At 39.5% G+C, this 26,354-nt stretch overlaps 4 protein-coding genes across 8 annotated transcripts in view; 2 read left to right on the top strand and 2 right to left on the bottom strand.

Moving 5' to 3' along the window:
• Window positions 1–11,793, top strand: part of LOC118471154 (histidine-rich glycoprotein-like) — a 40,906-nt gene extending 29,113 nt beyond the window's left edge. For 2 of the 4 annotated variants that reach the window (XM_055006952.1, XM_055006951.1), the window contains exon 7: window positions 6,936–11,793. The gene's annotated coding sequence lies outside the window, so the exon portion shown is untranslated. The remainder of the gene's footprint in view (window positions 1–6,935) is intronic. The other 2 variants (XM_055006953.1, XM_055006950.1) reach the window with 2 other exon arrangements.
• tubb6 (tubulin, beta 6 class V) lies at window positions 1,479–8,300 on the bottom strand. The gene is made up of 6 exons (XM_023282346.3): window positions 8,169–8,300; window positions 6,336–6,444; window positions 6,150–6,260; window positions 5,455–5,570; window positions 4,440–4,568; window positions 1,479–4,363 (listed from the first exon to the last, which is right to left on the bottom strand). The coding sequence occupies exons 1-6, from the start codon at window positions 8,223–8,225 to the stop codon at window positions 3,554–3,556; spliced, it is 1,332 nt and encodes a 443-aa protein (XP_023138114.2). The 5' UTR covers window positions 8,226–8,300; the 3' UTR covers window positions 1,479–3,553.
• Window positions 11,794–12,294: 501 nt separating the features above from the next.
• On the bottom strand, window positions 12,295–16,353 carry cidea (cell death inducing DFFA like effector a). Its single transcript, XM_023282403.3, has 5 exons — window positions 16,162–16,353; window positions 14,286–14,424; window positions 14,022–14,174; window positions 13,276–13,448; window positions 12,295–12,658 (listed from the first exon to the last, which is right to left on the bottom strand). The coding sequence occupies exons 1-5, from the start codon at window positions 16,227–16,229 to the stop codon at window positions 12,556–12,558; spliced, it is 636 nt and encodes a 211-aa protein (XP_023138171.1). The 5' UTR covers window positions 16,230–16,353; the 3' UTR covers window positions 12,295–12,555.
• Window positions 16,354–18,375: 2,022 nt separating this feature from the next.
• Window positions 18,376–26,344, top strand: hus1 (HUS1 checkpoint clamp component). 2 transcript variants are annotated; one of them, XM_023282388.3, is made up of 8 exons: window positions 18,376–18,533; window positions 20,062–20,189; window positions 20,800–20,976; window positions 22,161–22,268; window positions 22,412–22,486; window positions 23,145–23,244; window positions 23,875–24,009; window positions 25,194–26,344. In XM_023282388.3, exons 1-8 carry the CDS (start codon window positions 18,482–18,484, stop codon window positions 25,274–25,276), a joined length of 858 nt encoding a protein of 285 aa, XP_023138156.1. In that variant the 5' UTR covers window positions 18,376–18,481; the 3' UTR covers window positions 25,277–26,344. The 2 variants fall into 2 exon arrangements, with proteins under 2 accessions (XP_023138156.1, XP_054863290.1); XM_055007315.1 differs by lacking the exon at window positions 18,376–18,533 and adding an exon at window positions 18,568–18,675.
• Window positions 26,345–26,354: the final 10 nt, after the last annotated feature.

The following is a 26,354-nucleotide window of genomic DNA, read 5'->3' as shown; positions in this document are numbered from 1 at the left end:
AACGACACCGTTTATCAGAGCCAGAAACTATGAAAACAGAAAAATCACTGAATTTTTAACCCTCGTGTCGTCCTGCGGGTCAAAACTGATCCGTTTTAAAGTTTGAAAATGTGGAAAAAAATATATTTTCACAGTGAAACTTCTGATGTCCACATTTTCAACATTTTTGGGAAATCTTTGAACATTTTTTGGTGGCTAAAAAAGAAATGTTAAAAATGTTTCTTAAGAACAAAAACATCTACCAAAATCCAGCGAATTTCGCTCCCCCCAAAAAGAAAAAATTTTTGTCTCATTTCATTAACAGTTTCAGAGCAAATAAGCCATCAGAAGGTGGCGCTATGAGAGGGAACCTGAAGAGAAACCTTCTGAAATGATTTCCAGTCAGCAAAGTTGTAACTAGAAAAGCAGTCAGAGAGCAGTACTTCACCAAGACTGCTCGGTCATTTGGTGGTCATTTTGTGTCTTTCTGTGGTCATTTTGTGTCTCTTTGTGGTCATTTTGTGTCTCTTTGTGGTCATTTTGTGTCTTTCTGTGGTCATTTTGTGTCTCTTTGTGGTCATTTTGTGTCTCTTTGTGGTCATTTTGTGTCTTTCTGTGGTCATTTTGTGTCTCTTTGTGGTCATTTTGTGTCTTTCTGTGGTCATTTTGTGTCTCTTTGTGGTCATTTTGTGTCTTTCTGTGGTCATTTTGTGTCTCTTTGTGGTCATTTTGTGTCTCTTTGTGGTCATTTTGTGTCTTTCTGTGGTCATTTTGTGTCTCTGTGGTCATTTTGTGTCTTTCTGTGGTCATTTTGTGTCTCTTTGTGGTCATTTTGTGTCTTTCTGTGGTCATTTTGTGTCTCTTTGTGGTCATTTTGTGTCTTTCTGTGGTCATTTTGTGTCTTTCTGTGGTCATTTTGTGTATTTCTGTGGTCATTTTGTGTCTTTCTGTGGTCATTTTGTGTATTTCTGTGGTCATTTTGTGTCTTTCTGTGGTCATTTTGTGTCTCTTTGTGGTCATTTTGTGTCTCTTTGTGGTCATTTTGTGTCTTTCTGTGGTCATTTTGTGTCTCTTTGTGGTCATTTTGTGTCTTTCTGTGGTCATTTTGTGTCTCTTTGTGGTCATTTTGTGTCTCTTTGTGGTCATTTTGTGTCTTTCTGTGGTCATTTTGTGTCTCTGTGGTCATTTTGTGTCTTTCTGTGGTCATTTTGTGTATTTCTGTGGTCATTTTGTGTCTTTCTGTGGACATTTTGTGTCTCTTGGTGGTTATTTTGTGTGTTTTTGTGTGTTTGTGGCCACTTTTAGTCATTTTATGGTCATTTGTTGTCTTTTTGTGATCATTTTGTGTCTTGTGGTCATTTTGTGTCTTTTGTGGTCAATTTATGTCTTTGTGTTGTCATTTTTAGTCATTTTGTGTCTTTTTGTGGTCATTTGTTGTCTTATTGTGGTCATGTTGTGTCTTTTTTTAACTTTTCCATCCACCTACTGAACACACCGAGGCCTTTATAGAAGCTTTTATTTCTCAGCCAGTAGAGATGTGCTCATGAGTACAAAAATCACAGCTTGAAAACAACAAACACACCAAAACACAGTACAGTACAAAAAGGGAAACAGTCTGTTGTCGTTCATTCCTGACGCCTGCTGCATGAACTCGACTTATTTTAACCAAACACATTCTGTTCTCTACATTCCTGAAACAAGACAAGGTTTGAACAAGTTTAGAAACTTTTTGTGGTCATTTTATGTCTCTTTTTGGTTATTTTATGTCTTTTTGTGGTCGTTTTGTGTCTCTTCTTGGTTATTTTATGTCTTTTTGTCGTCATTTTGTGTCTTTCTGTGGACATTTTGTGCCTCTTTGTAAGAATTTTTGTTTCTTTGTGGTTGTTTTGTCTGTTTTTCGTCTGCAGTCACTATCCTGTAAGGTCTTAAAATGAAATGTCCAAAATTCTTTAAATTAAGTTAAATAAAAGGGTCTGTCATTAGAGTTAAGAAGTTTATCTTGAATGACACATTTAGTCACTAAACAGAAAACAGAAACCTAGACGATGTTCGGGATTTAAGGACACAGCTGGTGAAAGCTTTCACTTTGGATCAACTAGTTGATTAATTCTTCAAATATTCTGTTAGTAGATAAAGACCAGAAATAAAAACAACAACAAAAAAAAACTAGGCCGAGGTCTTCTTTAAGATTTACAATAAACACCAGTTCTCCTGTCTATTTAACCCTCCTAATCCCAAAACCTGCTGTCTATCTAAACTTTTTGATGGAAAAAACTTCATTTGGTTGGAAAAACTTTACCAGATCCATTTTAGAATATGATGATATGTCATCAGAATCGCTTTATTCTACCTGTTTGTTCTGAGCGTTTCTGTAAAAAAAAACTTGACTCAGCTGCCACTAACGATCACATGATATAAATGCAGCCACTTTTAGGTTGAACTGCAGGCAGTGTTCACACAAAGCAGACAGAAGAACCTTTTTCCACAGTTCATCTGTCTTTAGATTGCAGAGAAAAATTAACCAACAGTGAGGAAAAATGAGACAGGAGCAAAAACAGCCAGGGATTCAGAGGGTTAATGTTTGTAGTCACTTGTTTATGTCATTTTAAGGAGAAGAAACCTTATTGGTAAAATTAACAATTCACAATTCTGGTCATTTATTTAGTTTTGTGGTCAATTTGTGTCAATTTGTGGTCATTCTGCATCTTTTTGTTGTTATTTTGTGTCACTTTATGATCATTTTGTATCTTTTTGTAATAATTTTCTGTCTCTTTGTGGTCATTTTGTGGGAAATTTTCACCTTTTTACAGTCATTTTGTGTCTCTGTTGTAATTTTGTATCTTTTTGTGATAATTTTGTGTCTTTCTGTGGTAATTTTGTGTCTTTTTGTGGACATTTTGGGTCTTTTTATGGTCATATTGTGCATTTTTGTGGTCATTTTATGTCTGTTTGTGGTCATTTTTAGTCTTTTTGTGGTAATTTTGTGCCTTTTTTCTGGTCATTTTGAGTCTTTTTGTGGTTATTTTGGGTCTTTCTATGGTCAGTTTCAGTCTTTTTGTCATAATTTTGTGTCTCTTGTGGTCATTTTGAGCCTTTCTGTGATTCATTTTATGCCTGTTTATGGTCATTTTGTGCCTTTTTGATAATTTTGTGGTCAATTTGTGTCTCCTCGTGTTCATGCTACATCTTTTTGTAATAACTTTGCATCGCTTTAAGATCATTTTGGGTCTTTTTAATCATTATGTGGTCATTTTGTGTCTCTTTGTGGTCATTCTGTGTCTTTTTATAGTAATTTTGCATCGCTTTATGATCATTTTGTGTGTTTTTGTGGTCATTTTGGGTCTTTTTAATCATTATGTGGTCATTTTGTGTATGTTTCTGGTAATTTTTAAAAAATATTTTTAATTAAATGCATCCAATTTTATTTTTCTAAAAACGTCACAGGAGCACGAGGTGCCCCGAAGCTGTTTGGAGTTAAGAGGGTTACGGAAGAGACGATTGTCAAATCAAAATATTTTTGCCATCTAAATGTTTCAGAGTGTCTCGACTCCTCCTCCAGCGTTCTCCCAGAGCTTCACTCGTTGATCTCGTCCTCGAAGTTCTCCTCGCCGTCGTTGGCGGTGGCGTCCTGGTACTGCTGGTACTCGGACACCAGGTCGTTCATGTTGCTCTCCGCCTCTGTGAACTCCATCTCGTCCATGCCCTCGCCCGTGAACCAGTGCAGGAAGGCCTTTCGCCGGAACATGGCCGAGAACTGCTCGGAGATCCGCTTGAACAGCTCCTGGATGGCCGTGCTGTTGCCGATGAAGGTGGCGGCCATCTTGAGCCCCCGCGGCGCGATGTCGCAGACGGCCACCTTCACGTTGTTGGGGATCCACTCCACGAAGTAGCTGCTGTTCTTGTTCTGGACGTTCAGCATCTGCTCGTCCACCTCCTTCATGGACATGGGTCCGCGGAAGACGGTGGCGACGGTCAGGTAGCGTCCGTGGCGCGGGTCGCAGGCCGCCATCATGTTCCTGGCGTCGAACATCTGCTGGGTGAGCTCCGGGACGGTGAGCGCCCGGTACTGCTGGCTGCCCCTCGCCGTCAGCGGAGCGAAGCCTGGCATGAAGAAGTGCAGCCTGGGGAAGGGCACCATGTTGACGGCCAGCTTGCGGAGATCGGCGTTGAGCTGTCCGGGGAAGCGCAGCGAGGTGGTGACGCCGCTCATGGTGGCCGACACCAGGTGGTTGAGGTCGCCGTAGGTCGGCGTCGTCAGCTTCAGAGTGCGGAAGCAGATGTCGTAGAGGGCCTCGTTGTCGATGCAGTAGGTCTCGTCGGTGTTTTCCACCAGCTGGTGGACCGACAGGGTGGCATTGTAGGGCTCCACCACGGTGTCCGACACCTGGAAACCAAAGGAAGGACGGTGAAGTCTCAGAAATAAGAGCTGAAAAGGGACTCTGCTGATTCCCTCCTGCTACCTTGGGTGAGGGCATGACGCTGAAGGTGTTCATGATGCGGTCGGGGTACTCCTCCCGGATCTTGCTGATCAGCAGGGTGCCCATACCGGAGCCGGTGCCGCCGCCCAGGGAGTGAGTCAGCTGGAAGCCCTGCCGTGAAGAGGAGGCGTTGGGGGTAAATATCATTAGGTCTGCAGGTGTTTGGTCAAAACCCAACATAGTGGACAGGTTAAAGTAAAACCAAAGGTTAAAGTGTTGACCTGATGGTGGCGCTAGACGACAAGTTAAGAAATCACTCACTTTTTGGTCATTTTGTGTGTCTATTTTGAGTCTCTTTGCGGTATTTTTGTATCTTTTTGAGGTTATTTCATGTCTTTTTGTGGTCGTTTTGTGTCTTACTGTGGTAATTTCATGTCTGTGGTTGTTTTGAATTACTTTTGGGTCGTTTTCTGTAAGAATTTTCTATTTCTTTGCAGTTATTTTGTCTCTTTTTGGTCAAGTTTCCTCTCTTTTGATAATTCTTTGTCTTTTTGTCTCTGTGGTTGTTTTGTGTCTCTTCGGTCATTTTGTGTCTCTGGTCTTTTTACTGTCTCTTTGTGGTCACTTTCTGCCCATCTGTCCGAATTTTTAGTTTGTTTGCAGTTGTTTTGTCTCTTCTTTGTCACTTTGTATCTCTTTTCAGTCAACTTTTCTCTCTTTTTGTGGTCATTTTGTGTCTCTTTGGGGTTGTTTTGTGTCTCTTTGTGGTCATTTTTATGTCTCTTTGTTGTTGTTTTGTGTCTCTCTGTGGTCATTTGTTTCTCTCTTTGGTCACTTTGACTTTCTGCAGACATTTCGTGCCTCTCTGTGGTCAGTTTTAGTGATTTTGTAGTCAGACTAGTTGATGACTCCAGTCAGCAGGGTTCATCCTGTGGGGACTTTATGGTACAAACTCGTAAATAAATGATCACAAACCCGGGTGTTAGTTGATCTTTTCGAAGCACAGTTAAGGAATGCCTCCAGATATGAACAGAAGGAAGACGGTGGGTGTGTTTACCTGCAGACAGTCGCAGTGTTCGCACTCCTTCCTCACCACGTCCAGCACCGAGTCCACCAGCTCCGCCCCCTCGGTGTAGTGGCCTTTAGCCCAGTTGTTGCCGGCACCTGTCTGACCTGCAGGCCACCAATCAGAGCAAGCATGAGTGAAATGTAATCACCGGAGCTGCTTCACGTCGTGTTTACAAGAGAGACAGAGTGCATAAAACAAACGCCGCCGTGGTTCCAGTGAGTTTACTGTACGGATTTAAGGCTGGAAAGTTTCAGCTGCTGCACGTCTGTCCTCTGTGGACACACAAACAGCAGCAGAGCAGATTAGAGTGGAATCACAGTTTGTAGGCTCCAGTTTTGGTTTTACTGTCTCAGCTCAGTGTTGACAACAAGATAAAGAGACACAAAGTGTGTGTTTCTGCTCATTCTGCTTCTCTTTCTACTAGTTTTTTGTGGATTTATGGTCATTTTATGTCTTTTTGTGGTACTTTAGTGTCACTTTGTGGCCTGTTTGTGTCTCTTTCTGGTTATTTTATGTCTTTTGTAGAAGTTTGTGTTTATTTTGTGGTCATCTTACATCTCTTTTGTGTCTTTTTTAGTACTTTGTGTCTTTATATGCCACTTTATATGTCACTTTGTGGTCTGTTTGTGTCCAGCTGAACAAAAAGACAATTCTGAGCAAAGCAAAATCCAAACTTTAGTTACCAAAGATGAAGTTGTCCGGTCTGAAAAGTTGTCCGAAGGCTCCTGAGCGAACGCTGTCCATGGTTCCTGGTTCCAGGTCCACCAGCACAGACCGGGGGACGTATTTATGCGCTGCACCAACAGAGGACAGTTTTCAGCGCGGCGCAGCAACATTTAAAGCCAAAGTCAGACTGAGATTGTACCTACAGGACGCCTCGTTGTAGTAGACGTTGACCCGGTCCAGCTGGAGAGACGAGTCGCCAACGTAGTTCCCAGCCGGGTCGATGCCGTGTTCATCACTGATCACCTCCCAGAACTGAAGAGGAAGAGGAAGGAGGAGAAGAGGAAGGAGAGGAAGGAGAGGAAGGAGAGGAGGAGGAAGACGACGGAGGTGGAAGAAAAGTAAGAAGAAGAGGAGGAAGGAGAAGAACATGAAAAGGAAGATGAAGAAGAGGAGGAAGAAGGAGGAGAAGAAGAGGAAGAGGAGGAAGAAGAGGAAGAAAAGTAATAAAAGGAAGAAGAAGAGGAAGAGGAAAAAGGAGAAAAAATGGGAATAAAGAAGAAAAAGAGAAGAAGAATGATGCGTTCACTGACTCTCCTCCACCAGCTGGAAATCAGGACTAAATCTGTCCCTGCTTCATCTGTGGTCAATTTGTGTGTCTTTTTGTATGTTTTTAGTCTTATGGTGTGTCTTTGTGTTAATATTGTGTCTGTTTGTAGTAATTTTGTGTTTCTTTTTGTGTCTCTTTGTTGTTTTTGTGTGAATTTCTCACGTCTCTTTTCATGTTTCACTTCCTTCCCTGACAGAAACCCACACTGGAATAGTTGTGTGATTGTTCAGAGTGTGTGTGTGTGTGTGTGTGTGTGTGTGTGTGTGTGTGTGTGTGTGTGTGTGTGTGTGTGTGTGTGTGTGTGTGTGTGTGTGTGTGTGTATGTGTGTGTGTGTGTGTGTGTGTTCTCCCAGATTCCTCGAATAGTGAGTCGGCAGCTCACATGGCTTCACTCCTCCTCACTACAGCTACACAACTGCACAACTCCTGACCCACTGGACTCTACGTGCACCGACACACTTCACTTTGTGGTCAGTTTGTGTGTTCTTGTAATGATTTTGTGTTTCCTTGCAGTCATTTTGTGTCTCTTTCTGTTACTTTGTAGTACATTTTGTGTATCTTTGTGTCTTCTGTTGGTCATTTTGTGTTTCCTTATTGTAATTTTGTGTATCTCTGTGGTCATTTTATGTTATTTTGTGTCACTTAATGTTACTTTGTAGTAATTTTGTACCTCTTTTTATGTTGTTGTATGGTTGTTTCTGTGTGTTTTTGCTCGACTTGTGTCTTTTTGTGTCTCTCTGTGGCCAATTTGTGTTATTTTGTGTTAGTTGGTAGTCATTTTTGTCTGTGTTTGTGGTAGTTTTGTGTGTCCTTGAGTCTTTTGGTGGTCATTTTGTGTTTCCTTGTTGTAATTTTGTCTATCTTTGTGATCATTTTGTGTTATTTTGTGTCTTTTCTGGGTCACTTTATGTTACTTTGTTGTAATTTTGTGTCTCTTTGTGATGGGATTGTGTTTTTTGTTTCATTTTTGTGGTCATTTTGTGTCTTTTTTGTGTTACTTTATGTTACTTTGTAGTAATTTTTGTTTCTGTTTGTGACAGTTTTGTGTCTCCTTGTGTCTTCTGGTGATCAGTTTGTGTTTCCTTGTTGTAATTTTGTGTTTATTTGTGGTTGTTTTGTCGCTTTTTGTGGCCCTTTGTGTCACTTTCTGTCTCTTTGTAATCACTTTGTGTATCTTTGTGGTCATATTGCATCGCTTTCACTCTGTGTGTTTTGGTTTTGTGTCTCTATTTGTGGTCATTCTGTAAATAATCTCTTCTTGGACACCTGTAGTATTTCAGTTTCTCCAAAGTGAAATATTAAAATATTCGCATCATTTCCCTAAAAGTCTGACATGTTTGGGATTGTAAATAAAGTTTGGGAAGTTTTTTTAAGGCTGAAGCAGCAGAGGAAAGTTATAATAATAATAATAATAATAATCCGGACATACCTTCGTCCCGATCTGGTTCCCGCACTGACCCGCCTGGATGTGAACGATTTCCCGCATCCTGACCTCCGGTGTGTCCGTCCTCCTGTCGGTGCTGCTCGGTTCCGGTATCCGTCCTCCGGTGCTGCTCGCCGGTGCGCGTCTGTTCAGCGGGAGCGCGCCGCCTGCTTCTTGTCCTCTCGTCGAGCGCGTCCCCGCGGCCCCGCAGCCCCGCCCTGCTGGGAGGCCCCCAGTCAGCATTCAGCTCCTGTGCTGGGTTTACTGGGTTTACTGGGTTTACTGGGTTTACTGGGTTTACTGGGTTTACTGGGTTTACTGGTCCCAGCTGGAGCCGCTGGTCTCCTGATGGACTCATACTGGTAATACTGACACACAATGTGAATAAACCGCTAACAAATGTTTAAAAACCGCCAATAATCCCCAAATGTTCTGTAAAATACCGAAAAATAATCATGTCACGAGAGTACAGAAGTTTTCCAGAATTAAAATTCTCTTTCCAGCTTCAGTTGGAATCATGTGTATTTATCAGATTTTGAATGTTTAATGAAGGATATTTACATAATGACCAGAATGTAATGTGTCTCTGTGGTTGTTATGAATCTTTATATAGCTGTTTTGTGCTTCTTTGTGGTTGTTTTCTATCTTTTAATTGTCCCTTTGCATGCATTAACCTCCTGCTGGGTTTACTATTACTACTATTGGTCATTTTGTGATAACTTTATGTGTCTTTGTCATCATTTTGTGTCTCTTAATGGTCTCTTTACGTCATTTTGGCCATTTTGTGCATTTTTGTTGTCATTCTCTGTGTATTTGACAATATTTTGTGTGTATTTAAGGTCATTTTTTGTCTCTTAATGGTCTTTTTGTCTCATTTTTGACATTTTGTGTCTCTGTTGTGGTTGTTTGTGTCTCTTTTGGTAATTTCATGTGTCCTTGTCATTTTGTGCACATTTGTGGTCTATTAGTCTCACTTTGGTCATTTTGTGTTGCTTTGTGGTCATTTTGTGTGTATTTGAGAACATTTTGAGTTGTTATCTTTTCGTTAAACACGTCCTGCTGTTCACCTGCAGTGTGTTTCCCTACAGGAAGTGAGAGTTTCTCCTCCAGATATGTAACGAGTCATCTAAACTAAACTGAGAGGGATGTCTCTGTCGGGGGACACGTGCCAGACATTCCCTCATGATGATGATGATGATGATGATGATGATGATGATGATGATGATGATGATGATGATGATGATGATGATGATGATGATGATGAAGCCTGGGTCAGCTGCTGCTTGCCTCAGCAGTGTCGGCTTACAGCCCAGTGTGAGCTGTAAACCAGGAATGTGTCGCTGTCCTGCTCGTCTTCATCAGCTGATCCCAAGCTCAAGTTGCTTTGTAGAGAAAAAAACACACAAATGCATGAAAAATGTAAAATATGTGCTTAAAAGCTGGTAATAGTCCAGCAGATGGAGCCACAAACACACACACATGTTGTTTAACCCTCAAGTCGTCCTGTGGGTCAAACTGATCCGTTTTAAACTTTGAAAATGCGAAGAAAAAATATTTTCACAGTGAAAACTACCACATTTTCAACATTTGGGGAAATTTTTGAAAATTTTTTGGTGGAAAAAAGAAATGTTAAAAAAATGTTTCTTTAAAAACATTCGGGAAGAAAATGTTCTTAAAGTATTAGAACTTGTACTTACATATATGGAATCACTTTAGATATTTTTAGGATTTTTTTTGGAAGATTTTTATTCATTTTTGAAAGTATTTACAATTTTAATTTTTAAAATTTTTATTTCTTGCCAAATTTGAGGATTTATTATTTTTTTTAAATAAAACTTTTCAGGGAAATTTTTAAGGAATTTTCTTCCTGAAGGTTTTGCACATTTTTAAAAATTTGGGGAATTTTTTGCTGAATTTTTGGATTTTTTTTCAGACAAAGGAACAATATTGTTTTGCGCCGTAAATGAGGACAACAGGAGGGTTAATTACCAGGAAAGAACCATGAGGTGAAATTACAGAACTCCTCCCTATTTAAGATTCACTTTCCAGCCTAAATATCACATGAGCTCATTTAGTTTTATATTTATGCACCAATAATATAAAACGAGTCTCTTTGTCATCATTTTGTGTCTTTTTGGACATTTTACATGTTTGTGGGGGTTTTTTTTGTCTCATCAGGTCATATTGTGTGTCTTTTTGATTGGTTTTGTATTTTTGGCTGGTAATTCTTGTATTTGTGGACATTTTTGAGATTTTTTTTTGCCTAGTTGTGTTTTTTTGTTTCAATTGTGACATTTTGTGTCTCTTTGGTGGTTTATTTAGTCTCTTTTTGGTAATTTCATGTCACTTTGAGGTCAGTTTGTGTCTCTGTGGTCATTGTGTGTCTCTTTGTGGTTATTTTGTCTCATCTGGTCATTTTGTCTCACTTTGTCGTCATTTTATGTCTCTTTGTCGTCATTTTGTGTCTGTTTGTTGTCAATTTCTGTCTCTTTGTGGTCATTTTGTGTCTCTTTTTAGACGTTTTTGTGTCTGTGGTGATTTTCTGTCTCTTTGTGGTCATTCTCTGTGTATTTATAGACATTTTGTGTGTATTTGTGTTCATATTGTGAGTATTTGTGGTCTTTTTGTCTCATTTTGGTCATTTTTGTGTCTGTTTGTGGTCATTTTGTTTCATTGTGGACACTTTGCGTTTCTTTTTGGTAATTTTTTTCTCTTTGTGGTCTGTCCTGGTCATTTTGTGGTACTTTTCTGTATCTTTGTCATCATTTGTGTGAGCTGTGGCAGGACTCTCTCTCCCCTACAGGTGTGTGATGCTGATGAGAGGTGCAGGTGTTTCCCATCTGCAATCAGCAGATGGTGTGCAGGTGGATGGAGGGCAGCTAATCAGCTTCTGTTGTGTCTCTATAAAGACTGCGCTCAGTCGTGGGTTGATGCTGGACCGTCTTCGTCCCTCCAGTCAGTGCTGTGAGCTGAACTGTCTGAGCCACGGTCTTTTTTGTTCAACCAGTAATTCTGTTTTCTTGTGTTTAGTGCTGACCTCTGCCTGCTGTTGGTTCCTGATTCCTCTGGTTCGCCATCTAGTCCTCCGTTCTTCTCCGTGGATTCTGTTGGATTGAGGAAACTGGCCGTCGTCAGAACCACCAGGATAACACCAACCACAGCACCTGGAGTGTCTGGATCCATCTTACCTCCCTCTCCTCCTGCCATATCTACCATCCTCGTGTCCCCTTAGTGAAAGGAGGCTCCTAGGAAGAACCAAGAGGAGATGAATTCACCCTCCTTCTCTTCTAGAGTCAGTAAGGTTCTCCAGCCCTAGAGTCACCAGACGTAGATTATACCAACCTGTTTTTGTCGGCTCTTAACCTTTGGGGTTTTTTAGGTTAGAGCTTTTGGGGGTTTCACTACAGTTACTGGTTGTTTTGAGTTTTAGTTGGGTTTCCTTAGTTGTTTTCCTGCTTGGTTTTACCAATAGTGGGTTAATTGTAGTTTTGGGTTTTGTTTTTAGTCCTCCTTACCTCTAGAGGCGTTTATGTTCAGTTCTTTCTTAGTGACCTCTGGCTCGGATTTGTAGTTCTGGTTTTTCTTATGCGTGTATTCCTTGAGTCTGTAAATAAAGCATTTTAAAACACAACTCTTTCTGCTCTCTCATTTCCTGCTATTGAGCCTCTGGCACCTGCTGTAACAATTTTGTGTCTCTTAGTGGTTGTTTTTGTCTCTTTTTGGTAATTTCATGTGTGCTTCTTGTCATTTTGTCTTATTTTGGTCATCCTCTGTATTTGTGCACATTTTGCGTCCGTTTGTGGTTAAATTCTATGTATTTGTGGACGTCTGGTGCATATTTGTGGTCGTTTTGTCTCATTGTGGTCATTCTGTGTGTATTTGTTGTTGTTCTGTGTATTTGAGAACATTTTGTGTGTCTTTGTGGTCTTTATTTGTCTCTGTGGGCTTTTTATCTTGCTGTGGACATTTCTACTCTTTGTGGTCTCTTCTTCTGGTAATTTTGTGGCAATTTTAAATATCTTTGTGATCATTTTGTGTCTTTTTGGTCATTTCATGTCTCTTTTGTCTCAGTTATTTCAATAAGATGGTTCAAGGTGCTAAGAAAACACAACTGGCAACACAGAACCGAGAACAGCTTTAGAAAACTCCTCTTTATTTATACAATTATTAATTTTTTGATCACATTTTAATCAAATCCAAAGCTCACGACTTTTTCATGTCGGCTTTTAAGTAGAAATCCTCAAATTGAAAGTAAAACATCCAGAAAAAACAGTGACAGAAAAGCTTTCCTCTTTGCATCTAAGCATCAAATACAGAAACACAAAGATCACTCAGTTTGTTGCTGCACAGACACACAAACTGCTGCTATAAATCCACACAACAGACACACAATCTAGCTGTCGTCGTTGCCAGTGAACTGCAGTAAAGACGAAGACGTGCAGAGCAGCAACTGTCCACTCAGTCTGGTCACAAAGGTGATGCAGCGCAGCACTGACCTGCAAACACACAATCACACAATACAGATGCACAGACGCACAAACTGTCAGTGCAGAGTGTGAACAGAAAGGCTGTTAAACCATCACACTGCAACACACAACAGACCCAGCAGAGTTGTGACATCTCAGTTCAGGATCATCATATTTAATCCTTCTGAATTTAAATGTTACAACTTTGATGAACTTTTGATGCACATTTGAAGAGGATCTGAAAAACTGTTGTATGTTCCAGCAGCTGCATGTTGCCATAATGCCGTCTTAGTATGTACTTTTTAGACACTGTGTTGTGCACCAGACAGTGTGCTGTTTGTTGGTCAGTGTGTTGTTTGTTGTAAGACACTCTGTTGTCATTGTGTTGCTGATGTTGTCATTGTGTTGCTGATGTTGTCATTCTGTTGCTGATGTTGTCATTGTGCAGCTGATGTTGTCATTGTGTTGCTGATGTTGTCGTTGTGCAGCTGATGTCGTTGTGCAGCTGATGTTGTCATTGCATTGCTGATGTTGTTGTGCAGCTGATGTTGTCGTTGCGTTGCTGATGTTGTCGTTGTGCAGCTGATGTTGTCGTTGTGCAGCTGATGTTGTCCTTATGTTGCTGTGTGCAGCAGAGCTCCACCTACTTGAGGACGTGTTTGATGCGGCTGCACCTGAAGTCGTAGCTCAGTGTGTACATCTCGTACAGCGTGGCCCTGATGGAGAGGCAACACAGGAAGTCCTTCGGGTGCAGCTTGTAGAGCTCAAAGCTCAGCCTGGCGAGTCCCTTCCTCTTGGTCTGACGGAAGCTGGGGAAGACCTGAAACATGCAGGAAAGAAACATGGAACTCTGAAGGCGTCTGACCATCAGTTAGATAGATAGATAGACTATAGACAGATAGATAGATAGATGGATAGATAGATAGATAGATAGATAGACTATAGATAGATAGATAGATAGATAGATAGATAGATAGACTATAGACAGATAGATAGATGGATAGATAGATAGATAGATAGATAGACTATAGATAGATAGATAGATAGATAGACTAAACCTTTATTGATCCCAAAGCGGGGAAATTTACAATGTAACAGCAGCAGATGGAACAGAATAAAAAGGAGAGCAGCAGTACTGATCATCTCAGTATGTCTTGGTACATGTTAATAAAGGTTTAAAATCTGACAAAAACTATAGAAAACACATCTTTACTGGATTATAATGAGTATGAAGGATTTAAAACTTTACAAAAATCAAAGAAAAATACAACTTTAGCGGACTTTAATGAATAACAAGACCAAGACCCGACAGTGTTATTCCTTACGGAGACTGAAGTGATTCATTTAGAACTAAAGTTACGACCCTGAACAGTGTAAAAGTGACTCCCAGCACCTTGTTCTGCGTCCACACCTCGCCCTTCTCCAGCACCATCAGCGGCGTGTTGTTGGGCAGCGACTGGAAGAACTCCTCCGAGTCCACCGGCGTCCCGTCCTCCTCCAGCACCAGACTCAGGAAGTGGCAGGACAGCATGAACACTCTGGCCGCCTGAGACGCAAAAACCAGGAAGCAGAGTGAAGCACCAGGAGGAGAAAGCTGTCCAGGTTCCCTCTAAAGAATGTGGCTTTTTACAGTTGGGACAAACACCCTCTACTTCACCTGCTCCAGCAGCTCGTTCAGGGACGCCGCCGCCAGGCCTCGACGCCGCTTCCGGCTGGAGCTGCACACCTTAAAGCAGCGACAGTGAGCTGACGGCAGGATGTGGCGAGAGATGCTGGTCTGGACCGACGACACGGACCTGCCACGTCCACAAATAAAGGATTTAGAGACTTAGTTTAGATCTTTGTGTGTCTTCAGGGAATCTAGAACATCTTAATGTGTGTTAGTATGTCTTGGTAGACCTTAGCTTGTCTTAGTGCGTCTGAATGTGTCTTAGTGTGTCTTAGTACAGGTTAGCTTTTGTTCTCCCGTTATTAAAAGGAAGCGACCCAGTGATTTTAACTAAATATAGTCCTGTCAAAATTCTTGAAGTTCCTGTGAGTGAGCAAGTGAAGGAGTTTTTATATTCCAATGTCGTCTTATTGATATATCAATCAGGCTTCAGGAGAAAACAGCACCATCACACATTATTGTTGCACTTTTACGCGCAGCTGGTTTTGGGGGAAACAGTTGCGCTAAATTAACCCTCAGATTAAAAAAAACCGAAGCATTACACGGTGGAAACCTGTGTGAGCAAATTCTGTACCTTTAGTTGTGATTTTGCGCACAGATTTTGATCATTTTCAAAGATCCTCGGAAAGTTGAAAATCAACATTTTTTTATCTAGCTCCGAGCCGTCCATATATATATATACACTTATAGGAATTTTATGGAAACACAACACCTCCTTCACTTGAAAACGTGTATCCGAAATGGCTCAAAATAGTTCAGTGACTCAAAAATGGTCCAAAGTGACTCAAAAATGTCCCAAATGAACTTATAATGGCATTGTGACATGTCAAATTCAACAAAATTCCTCTAAAATGTCCAAAAGGACTCAAAAGTTGTCCAACATAAAACAAAAGGAGTCCAACATGACAAGAAATTTGTGCAAGATGACTCAGAAATTGCCTACAATCATTTAAAAATGGTCCAAACTAACTCTCAATGGCATTTTGACATGTCCAAATTACCAAAATGACTCTGAACTGTCCAAAGTGATTAAACGTGTGCAAACTGATTTACAATTTGTCCAAAGCAACTCAAAAATGGTCCAAAATTACACAAAAATGATCCAAAATTACTCAAAAATGACATATAAACATGTTCAGATTGACTCATATTACCAGTCTGACAACAAGGTTTTTTGAAAGGAACTTTATCTTGCCAAACTCTCCACACATTAGATTCTATTAATGTGTAAGAGCCTCAAAAGTTGCTGAAATGTCGAAGAAAGACTGTATTTTAGTGGAAATATGGATCCATCCACTTATATACACTTACAGGAACTTTATGGACACACTATACCAGCCTGGATTGAAAACTTGTATCTGAAATGGCTCAAAATGGTCCAAAATGAATCCAAAAATGGTCCCAGATGGCTCTAAAATGGTCCACAGTGACTCAAAAATGGACCAAATGAGCTTATAATGGCATTTTGAAATGTCAATTTTACCTAAATTACTCTAAAATGTCCAAAAGGACTCAAAATCTGTCGAAAATGAATCGAAAGGAGTCCAACATGACAAGAAATTTGTGCAAGATGACTCACAAATGGTCCAAATTAACTCTCAGTGGCATTTTGACATGTCCAAATTACCAGAATGACTCTAAATTGTCCAAAGTGATTAAATATGTGTGCAAACTGAGTCACAATTTGTACAAAGCAGCTCAAAAATTGTCAAAAATGACTCAGAAATTGTCCAAAATGACACGTAAACACGCCCAAATTCAATCATAGACGCATTCTGACATCAGTTTTTTTGAAAGAACAGCGTCTTGCCAAACTCTCCACACATCAGATTGTACTTCTAGCCTGAGAAGCTGGTTGCCTCACCTCATCAGAGCCTCCGGCAGCAGAGTTTTGGCATATTTCACCCCAGACTGGATGGACAGAGGAGCCATGGTGCTGCTGAGACTGAAGCAGCTGCTCAGAGGGAAAACTCCAGATGAAGTTTACTAGCAGCGAGGCCTCTGATTGGTCAGCGATCAGCGGGGAGCCAGTGATTGGACGAAGCTGGGTCCAATCATCCACACAGAAAAAAAAATAAATCTGAAAAACAACAGAATAAAACACAAGAAGCAGGAAGAAAACTGATTAAAATGGAAAAATCACCTCCAGAAAATATCGAGTTCCGTTTTATTATATTATATTATATTTATATTATATATATTAATTAATTTGCTGTGAGGTTGACTTCTGCTAATCAGACGGAGAATAAAAAGACCAGTGAAGTCACTCTGAAGTGTCTCAACCTGGATCCGCTTTGTTTTGTGCTGAAAGTAAATCTGTAACCTGAAGCCGCTCCAGACATTTAAGAGGCTTAAATCCTGCTGGTATTCTTTTGTTTCAAAATAAATAAGCCTGGAGATTAGGGAGAACATTTTCATTAGGTGAGCAATAAATAATCAGGCCTTTATTTGTAAGGAATGACCTCAAGTTCACCGGAGAAACTGGGTCTGTTTGTTTCTATTTTTGCTCTGCAGCCTCCAAGAACGACTCGGTTGTTTTTCACTCGGATGATTTTATTGTTTCCAGCAAGATGCTACAGAAAAAAAGATGGATTATGGATGGATTGTGAGTTCTTAAAAAGTAAAAAAGTGAGTGCATTAAACAAGGAGGGATGAAGATGTCAAACAAATATCAGAATAACCACGAATTATTGGTGAAAACAGTCAAACACAAGATAGACACACTTTCTGATAATAAAAACACATTATTTTAACTTCATCCAGCCTGTAAATTCTCCTGCTGTCTTTAAATCCTCTCATGACTTGTACAAGTTTAAACCAGTTCAGTTAAATTAACTTTCTTTTTATTTTTTCCAAGGTTAAAGAGTTTCTTATGGCTGTTGAAGCCATTTTTTTCACCAGAGTCAGTCGGAATTGGTTGAATTCAGTCACAGTTTGAACAGTTCTGATCATTCTGAAAACAGATATGCAGAAACAGATTAGAAAATAAAATGAAAAAAAACTCCAAAATGACTCCAAAATGGTTAAAATGACTCAAAACTATATCAAAATGGAAAAAAATAAAATTTATCCAAATCTGTTCAACAATTCTCCAAAATGACAGAAAAATTGTCAAGAATGACTCAAAACTGAATTAAAATCACAAAAAATACCTAATATTGTTTAACAATTCTCCAAATATGACAGAAAAATGTCAAAAATGATTCAAATCTAAATCAAAATGGCAAAAAATACCTAAAATTGTTTAATGACTCTTCAAAATGACTGAAAATTGATCAAAAATAATTCTAAACTGAATTAATATGGCAAAAAATACCTAAAGTGATTTAACAATTCTCCAAAATGACTGAAAATTGTCAAAAATGACTCAAAACTGAATCAAAATGGCAAAAAAACTAAAATTTGTCCAAAATTGTTAAACAATTTCCCAAAATGACAGAAAATTTGTCAAAAATGATGCAAATCTGAATCAAAATGGCAAACAAAAACCCTAAAATTGTTTAATAATTCTCCAAAATGACTGAAAAAATCTTAAAGAAAGAGTTGCTGTGTTGGATTATTTCTTATGTTTCTTCTTTATTGTAGTAAGACGATTGATTTTAATAAAAATATGTCAAGATTGGAGCTAAAAAGATTCTGTAATTGCTCAGGACATCAATCATCAGGTTTTCAGAATGACTGATTGACATTTGGCAACATTTTCTGATATTTTATAAATCAAATAACTACAGGATTAATTTATCTGACAGTTTTTTTAAGGAAAAAAGTTCAAAGTCTCTGCAGCTTCTTAAATATGAATATTTTCAGGTTTATTTCCTCGTCTATGACATTAAACTGAATCTCTTCGGCATGTGGGGCAAAACAAGACGTCTGAGGATGTGATTTTTGGACATTTGATGGACATTTTTATGCAATTTTCTGACATTTTAGGAACCATTTTAATTAATAAATCGAGAAAATAAATAAATAAAAATGGGCGGAAATAAATAAACTACGATGATCATTAATGTATTAACCAATCCTAAAAACAAGCCCACATTTCCCCTTTTTCCTCCTCGACCTGCTGGCCGGAACTATCGAGGCTCGCTGCGGTTCCCGTCGGACCCTTGAAGCGGACGGACCAAACAAAAAGTGTCCCGCCGGAAGCTCGTCCAGGCTCCGGAGGGAAGAAGTCCGAGTTTAAGATGAAGTTTCGGGGGAAGATCGTGGACGTCGCCTGCCTGAACCACTTCAGCCGTGAGTCCGTCCGTTTCCCCGCAGAGCGACGCTGCTCAGCCCGCCAGCCTCCTGCCGAAGCTCCGCTCCAGCACCAGCGGAGGAAAACAGCACCTGACAGCCCATAATAAGCAGTCTGAGTAGCCTTTAACTACTGAGACATGTTGGTCTTATTTCAGTCTTCGGTTCGGCTTACACATGCCCTGAAATAAGTCGCTAACTTTAACACATTTACAGCAAGTTGCTGCTAAATTCTATTATTAAAATATCGAAAAATGAAAATGGAGTTTGGTGCAGAAATAAACTTCAAAATGTGGGCTTGTTTTTAAGATTGGTGAACACATCTTGGGCTGTTTGGTGATTAATTATCACTGTAGTTTATTTATTTTAGCCCAATTTTTATTTAGTTAGTTGAGAACATATCCAGTGTGGGGCTGTAGCTATTTTCTCTATTAATTAATTAGTTGTTTTGGTTCATAAAATGTAAAAAAAAAATGCGTAAAATATCCATCAAATCCAAAAATCACATCCTCAAATGTCTTGTTTTGCCCCACATGCCAAAGATATTCAGTTTAATGTCACAGACGAGGAAATAAACCAGAAAATATTCATATTTAAGAAGCCGCAATCAGAGATTTTGGACTTTTTTCTTTTTAAAAACACTCTGACAGATTAATCCTGTAGTTACTTGATTTATAAAATGTCAGAAAGTGGTGACAAATGTCAATCAGTCATTCTGAAAGCAAGATAACATCCTAAAATGTCTTGTTGTATATTCTGTGTATACATTTAAATTTGAAAATATTAAAATCTGCAGAGAATTTAGATATTTTTTGGATAAAAGTCTCTGAAACTAATTAACCAGTTTGTTCCTTGATCTATAAAATGTCAAAAAAAATGAGTAAAATGTCCATCAAGTGTCTAAAAATGACATCCTCTAATGTCTTGTTTTGCCCCACATATACCCTATGCCCCTACAAATTACTTTTTGAAAAAATACATATTTTTACGTGGACATTATTTACGGTTTTGGCCTGTTTCTATTTTTTTTTTTTTATTACGCTTAATGTGTAAATAATTTTTTTTTTTAACAAATATTTTTACGTGATGCTATCTATGATTTATCAGAATGGAAAAAAATGGGTGAAATAATAGCTACACAATTCTATAACATCTGTCACTTCTTGATATACACAATCAGTTATCTGTAAAAGAATGCCATTTTTGCTGATTTAAATACAGTAAAACTGTATAATTTTATGGTCAAACACTGTAAAAGAATGAATTTCTTTTTGAAACACTGCGAACATTATTTACACTGTTTTTATTTGTAATTATTTTTATTCATTTTTTATGCTTAATGTGTAAATCATTTATTTTTTAACAAAGATTTTTTACTAGATATCTGTAATTTATGAAAATGAAAAAAAGTAGCTTGAAAATTCTTTCTCATTTTCTAGTTCTTGATATAGACAATCTTTCTTTCAAATAAAGTAATTTAGATTGTGACATCTTCAGGACTGACTTTGTTCTTCTTCATCCTCTGCAGGAGTCATCACCACCATCTCCAAGCTGACGAAGATGTGCGTCCTGCGGCTAACTCCAGACAACCTGTTCTTCGTTTTGTCTGAGAAAGTGGCCAACGGAGGAGTCAGCATGTGGTGCGAACTGTCGCAGGCGAGTTAGGATAAGATGTAGTTGATGGTTCCTGAAGAGAACTTTGCCTCTGTTGCAGCTGCAGACAGCACAATAACGAAACAAAATGTAAACTCTAAAAACCAAAGTTAAGGCTCAAGAAAAGAAATTAGACAAGTTATGACAACTTCTATTGAAATTCTGAGGAGAAAGTACCGATTGATTATCAAAATAGCTGACAATCAATGTAACAGTTGACAGATTATTGATTAATTGATCAATCATTGCCACTTTAACCAAACCTTAATATTGTTGGAGCCGAGTTGAGCCATACAATGCATGATGGCGCTGCTAATTTTTCATAACTTTAAGCCTTAATTCACTTTAAACAGTTGAATTGTAAAAATATTCACCACCTGCACAGTTGTTATAAATGAACAAATTAGCTCTAGAGACCAAAATAGTGTTCAGCTCAAGGCTGTAAACAGGTTTATTTCTGCTGTAAAGTTGGACATTTTAATATGGAGCTCTATGGGGATTGACTCGTCTGTGGAGGCCGCCTCTGGTGGACATTTGAGGAACTGCAGATTTTGGGGCTAAAGCTGTATTTGTATTGTGTTGGATCCTGTCAGCGTTTCCTTCCTTCCCGCAGGCCAACTTCTTCGATGAGTACCAGATGGAGGGCGTGTCCCCCGAGGACAATGAGATTTGTCTGGAAGTGACTCCAGAGAACCTGTCCAGAGCTCTGAAGACGGTCCAGAGCGCCAAGTCGGTCAAAGTCAAACTGACCAAGAAGCACTGCCCCTGCCTCACCATCGCTGCCGAGCTGGTGAGACTGTCTCTGCTGCTGCCTCCACTCAACACCAGTGAATATATTTGATTCTTTGTGTCTCAGTAGGCAGATTTCTACTGCAGGAACTCAGACCAGTTTACAGGAATTAACCTTTCTGTTTCCATCCAACAGCTTCAACCACAACGTTGACTACGAGTGCACCAAAACAAATAGCAGTTAGCAAATGCAACTGCAGTTCTGTGTAGGAAATGAAGCCACGCATGGTTCTGCCAATTAACTAATCCAAACCATTAATTTTCTTTCAAATATAGCTAAATAACTGTTAAAGTTGTTTTTAATTTGCCAAACTTTACACTGTCGTTTTGTAATGAGCACAGTATGAAATGTAAACAAAGATTTTCACATTAAAGAGCAGAGGTGTACAGTTAAACTCCAACATGACAAAAATAAATTATAAAGGAAAGTATAATATCATATTTTCTATTAAGACACGTAACAAAGCGAAAAGGTTCAGTCTTGTATATTGAAGTGAAACGTGGCTTTTCTCCTTGTTGTGAGTTTGTAGCTGGTTGTAGTTTCGAATTCTATGGAAATGTTGCCAGACAACGTTTAAAACAATCTGGATTTTAGCTGGTGGAAGACAGGAAGTGGAAGGTACCACTTCCTGTCTTCCAGCATGAAAGGCTGCCTTACACTCAGCTTTCCCCTTCATCCAGGAACCCAGCAGCATGTAGAGCATCAAACACAAAGGTGCACCATATTAACAATTCCAAACCGGTTTGATAAACTTCTGGCCAATATGCGTGCACTCAAATTGAAATCAAAGAAATTAGATAAAGACTGTTCACCAAACATTATTGGAGGTTATTTGTCTGAAATGAAAGGGAACATTACTAACCCTGCATGGTGCCAAACGTCAATGGGTCCTTCAGAAGGTCTTAAAGTGACCCACATTCCTGCAGCAGAAAGCTGCTTCTAGACATACCTGCTACTAAAAGATGATCTGCTGAAGGCACAACGTGGAATCAGTGAGACTCTGTTAGAGCTGGTTAGTGCAGCAGAACATCAGCAGCTGAAGAGCCAAGTGTTTGGTGAAACAGAGCTGAATGTTGGACTTAGATGTGTGTGGTAAACAAACTGCAGATGAATGATGGCGTTACTCTGTAACTCCTGTCCTGCTGCTTTAAATATCGTCTGATGTCTTCCCTCTGTCTGTCCAGCCCACCCTGTCCAGCATCAGTCGAGTCGTCACTCATGACGTCCCGGTCGACGTCATCCCCCGGAGACTCTGGCATGAATTCATAGAACCGAGCGTTCCGGACTTTGATGTAAGTGACATCTCTGTGAGCCTCTTCAACTCTTCAGCTTTCAGATCAGGACAAATCCTCCTCCGCATCTGGTGAAGTGATGCTTGTTGAGTTTTTCCAGCGCAGTGCCGAAGCTTTGTCATTCTACCTGTGTGTCCTCGCAGGTCAGCATCTACCTGCCGCCTCTGAAGACCATGAAGAACGTCGTGGACAGAATGAAGAACCTCTCCAACTTCCTGGTAGGGTCACATGTCTCCAAACTTCACCCAAGTTAAGAGGTTGCTCATTAAAATCAACATTAACATCGTTCTCTGAACCCGGGTTGAAAAAACATGTTCATTTTTTAAAAAATCCCACAAATTACACCATTTTTCAGAGCCAGAAACTGTAAAAACAGAAACAGTCTTTAGACTTTCAACTTGTTTTTCCATGTCGTGTGCCATTTCATTTAGAAAATGATTCAAATCCAAGCTTCAAATTGTTATGTTTCATCAAAACTGCTTTATTCTACACATCTTATTTTAAAAATTGTAAAGAATGAATAGTTTGTACTAATCAGATTTTTTTGAAAATGAAAAATTCTGCACTCCTTTGGCACAACTATGAACCAACTAGTGACTCACTCAACTGACACAAAACTCAGGGACTTTTCAGCTGAACTGTCATAAAATCTTTATAGAGAGAAAAATGAGCCACAGTGAGGAAAAAAATGTGACGGGAGAAAATGAAAAACAGGAGCCGCTTGAAGTTCAGAGGATTAAATTGGGCCAAAAGTCGAAAAGCTTAGAAATCCCTCATAAATTAATCTTCCTGAAACCTGCCTCATGTTTGTAGGTGTGTGAACGAAGGTGAAGCTTCACTTTGTTGGATTTAAATGAACCTTTGTGTGTGTTTCAGGTGATTGAAGCCAACCTGAACGGAGAGATGAACCTGAAGATCGAGACAGATCTGGTTTCTGTGACCACTCACTTCAAAGACCTGGGAAACCCTCCGTGGGGTAAAAACAATGTTGCCTGCTTTTTAGCCGCATGAATAAAACAGATGTTGGACTGAATTCAGGGCAGATGTTTGAGTTTCTCTAACGCCGCCATTGTTGTGAGTGAAAGTACCAGCATCAACATGTACGTCAGCATTAGCTTCTTGCTTTTTAAGATTTTGTGGGATTTTTTGCCTTTGTCTCTGTTGTGCACAGAACATCGGAATGGCATAATAGAAAATGTTGTATATATGATGGTTAGTCAGTATATAACAAATGAAATATCACTCAGTGTCAACCTGCTGTAAATACATCACTTCTAAGTTGAACAGTACAGTTTTTGCTCTGGTGTCAAATTAAAAACAAACACTACCATTCAAATGTTTGGGGTCACACAGACAATTTCATGTTTTCCTTAAAAACTTACGCTTTTATTCATCTGCTACCGTAATTGCAAAAGGGTTTTCTAACCAGACTCAGTTTAGTTTCAGTGATCACAACTGTTTTATTTCTTGCACATAATATATATTTTGAAATCTTAGCCTCACATTTTGTTGCCGGTAGTGTCAGGACCTGGTATGAAGTTATGCTGACGTTTGTCTTTGTCCTCCTGTCTCCATTTGACCCTCCCTCATCTCCATGACCCTCCAGGTGATGACTCCTCTCAGGACGGTGGTCCATCTCAGGGCAGAGACCCAGACAGCATGGCGGAGGCCAGGGTGGACATCAGGAGGCTGCAGCAGTTCCTCATGGGACAGCAGGTCAACCCCAGCAAGGCCATGTGCAGTAAGTCCAGCCACAGCTCCTCATCCAGCCACAGACACTTTCCTTACATGGAAGAGGCAAGACGACAAGTGATGCACAGTTTGGGGAGAACTTTTCCCACATTTCAGCACCATTATTGATCCAAAAACATCACGGAGAAGAAAAGACAGTTTGAAAAACATCAACCACCTTTCTCATTCACAGTTGTACTACAAACTAAACAAGAAAAGCACTCAGAGAGCGCTTTCCTCCTCCAAGGCTGCTCAGTCAGATCATTTCCAACGGATAAGTCCAATAAGTCCTCAGTGGTGGATTTGTAGTAGGATCACAATCATGTGATCATCAGCAGGCAGCTGATGTAGTGTTCACTTGTTGTCATGGTTACAGTGACGCTATCTGGCAATGATACAGAAATCTTTAACAAATCCATGGATCCAGACTATAAGCTGCATCACTGCCAAAATCTAATCACTTGGTCCTTGTGTCATTTCTGACCTTCTCTGAAAATTTCATCCAAATCCGTTAGTCTGTTTTTGAGTAATGTTGCTAACAGACAGACAGACAAACGCATCCCGATTGTCACAGAACTCCACCGCGTTCCTTGGCAAAGTAGAAATCCTAATTAAATTAAATTTAGATTAATGAGACTCGTTAGTAAGGAATGTCGTCCAGGAGCTGCTATTTAGTTTGTTGCTTCCAGCTGTTGAGGAGTCTTTCCTCCGAGACAGCAGCAGCATCTATACGAGCGTCTCCAACAGCAGAAGTAGCTTCATTAGTGCTTAGAATACATAGATACCTTTAACTTAAAGTAGTAGTTAGATTACTAACTAAGGCTTTAGTTTATTATGTATTATATATCACTAGATGTGCTGTTAAGTCTCGAGTGAATGAAAATGTGGTACCTCGACTGTGGTTGAAAATCCTTTACTGGACCACTTGTTGCTTTTTCCACTTAATTAACCGAGAAAAGAAAAAAAAAAAAACTGTGACAGATTTGGGATGAACATGTCCTGATGCCTTATTTGCTGCAAACCTTTGCATCCAGCGTATGAACATCCAGATTCCACAGAATCCGTGAGGAAAAGCAGAAATAACTTGGCATAAGTAGATGGCAGTTGAAGTTTTCACTGTGATTCTGATTTGACAGTTTGTTCCGTCTCTCTTTAGATTGCATTTTCCTTGATGTTGCCCTCTTGTCTCCTCAGATATTGTCCATCAGAGGATCCTCCACCTGATTCTGCTGCATGAGGACGTGTCCCTGCAGTATTTCATCCCTGCAGTGGCGTAGGAGCGTCTACGCCACTAGGGTTCGCTGTGGGTTTGAGGTAAAGAAAAAGCGGATGTGAACTGGTTTTGAGTAAACCCCACATGCCAAAGGAATCCTCTGAAACTCAACATGTCTGGGAAGTCTGACCTGCATTTCAGTGACAATGTAAAGTTCGTTCGAGGCGTCACCGCAGGAAGACTTTACCCTCTGACTTGTGGTTGGAGCAAAGTCATGCTGATAAGCCCACATTTATCAGAACAGGAGTGACATTTGGACAGTTGAGACAGAAGTTGCACATTTATTGTTTGTGAGTTTCAGGTTGTTGCTTTTTTGCATTAAAAATGTTTTTTTCAGCTGCTGCAACACAATGTGTTTACTTGGATTATCTATGTCTGATATTTACATTTGATGATCTTAACCCTCGTGTCGTCCTGCAGGTCAAAACTGACCCGTTTTAAAGTTTGAAAATGTGGGAAAAAATATATTTTCACAGTGAAACTTCTGATGTCCACATTTCCAACATTTTTGGGAAATCTTTGAACATTTTTTGGTGGAAAAAAATGCTAAAAAAAGTTTCTTAAGAACATTCACAAAAAAAAATCAACTAAAATCCAGCGAGTTTCACTTAGAATTTTTTTGGAAGATTTTTACTATTTTTTTGAAAATATTTACAAGAATTTTCTTGCCAAATTTGGGGGATTTTTTAAAAATAAAACTTTTAAGGGAAGCTGTAAAGCAATTATTGGAATTTTCTTCCTGAAGGTTTTGCAAATTTCAGAAATTTGGGGATTTTTTTTGCTGAATTTTTGGAAAGGAAACAATATTTTTTGGTGCCCATAAATGAAGACAACAGGAGGGTTAAAGACGAAGGCGTCCTCATGCAGGTTTTCTGCTCTGACTAATTAGTGCTGAGTTTATTTCTGTGATTTACAGGGAGTCAACTCACTGTTTTTTATTCGGCACATTTAAAAGCACCAAAGTGTAAAAAACCACATGAATGTTAACCATGAACACAAGTAGAACTATTCCATCCTGCAGTGCTATCTATGGTGTAATAAACACATAAAGGATTAAAACCTGACTAATATATTTCTATCTG

This window comes from Amphiprion ocellaris, chromosome 22 (genome assembly GCF_022539595.1).
Source record: "Amphiprion ocellaris isolate individual 3 ecotype Okinawa chromosome 22, ASM2253959v1, whole genome shotgun sequence".
Classification (NCBI taxonomy): domain Eukaryota; kingdom Metazoa; phylum Chordata; class Actinopteri; family Pomacentridae; genus Amphiprion; species Amphiprion ocellaris.
The sequence above is the reverse complement of the archived record's forward strand: the minus strand, read 5'-3'. Positions and strand labels throughout refer to the sequence as shown.

Coding starts and splice junctions, on each gene's coding strand:
- tubb6 (XM_023282346.3), bottom strand. CDS start 8,225: ATGCGGGAAATCGTTCACATCCAGGCGGGTCAGTGCGGGAACCAGATC. Junction 4,569..5,454: donor AACACTGCGACTGTCTGCAG/GTAAACACACCC, acceptor TCTTCACGGCAG/GGCTTCCAGCTGACTCACTC. Junction 4,364..4,439: donor GCGTCATGCCCTCACCCAAG/GTAGCAGGAGGG, acceptor TTTGGTTTCCAG/GTGTCGGACACCGTGGTGGA.
- cidea (XM_023282403.3), bottom strand. CDS start 16,229: ATGGCTCCTCTGTCCATCCAGTCTGGGGTGAAATATGCCAAAACTCTG. Junction 14,425..16,161: donor CTGCCGGAGGCTCTGATGAG/GTGAGGCAACCA, acceptor TGGACGTGGCAG/GTCCGTGTCGTCGGTCCAGA. Junction 13,449..14,021: donor AGGTGTGGACGCAGAACAAG/GTGCTGGGAGTC, acceptor TGCATGTTTCAG/GTCTTCCCCAGCTTCCGTCA.
- hus1 (XM_023282388.3), top strand. CDS start 18,482: ATGAAGTTTCGGGGGAAGATCGTGGACGTCGCCTGCCTGAACCACTTC. Junction 20,977..22,160: donor TCACCATCGCTGCCGAGCTG/GTGAGACTGTCT, acceptor CTGTCTGTCCAG/CCCACCCTGTCCAGCATCAG. Junction 22,487..23,144: donor AGAACCTCTCCAACTTCCTG/GTAGGGTCACAT, acceptor TGTGTGTTTCAG/GTGATTGAAGCCAACCTGAA.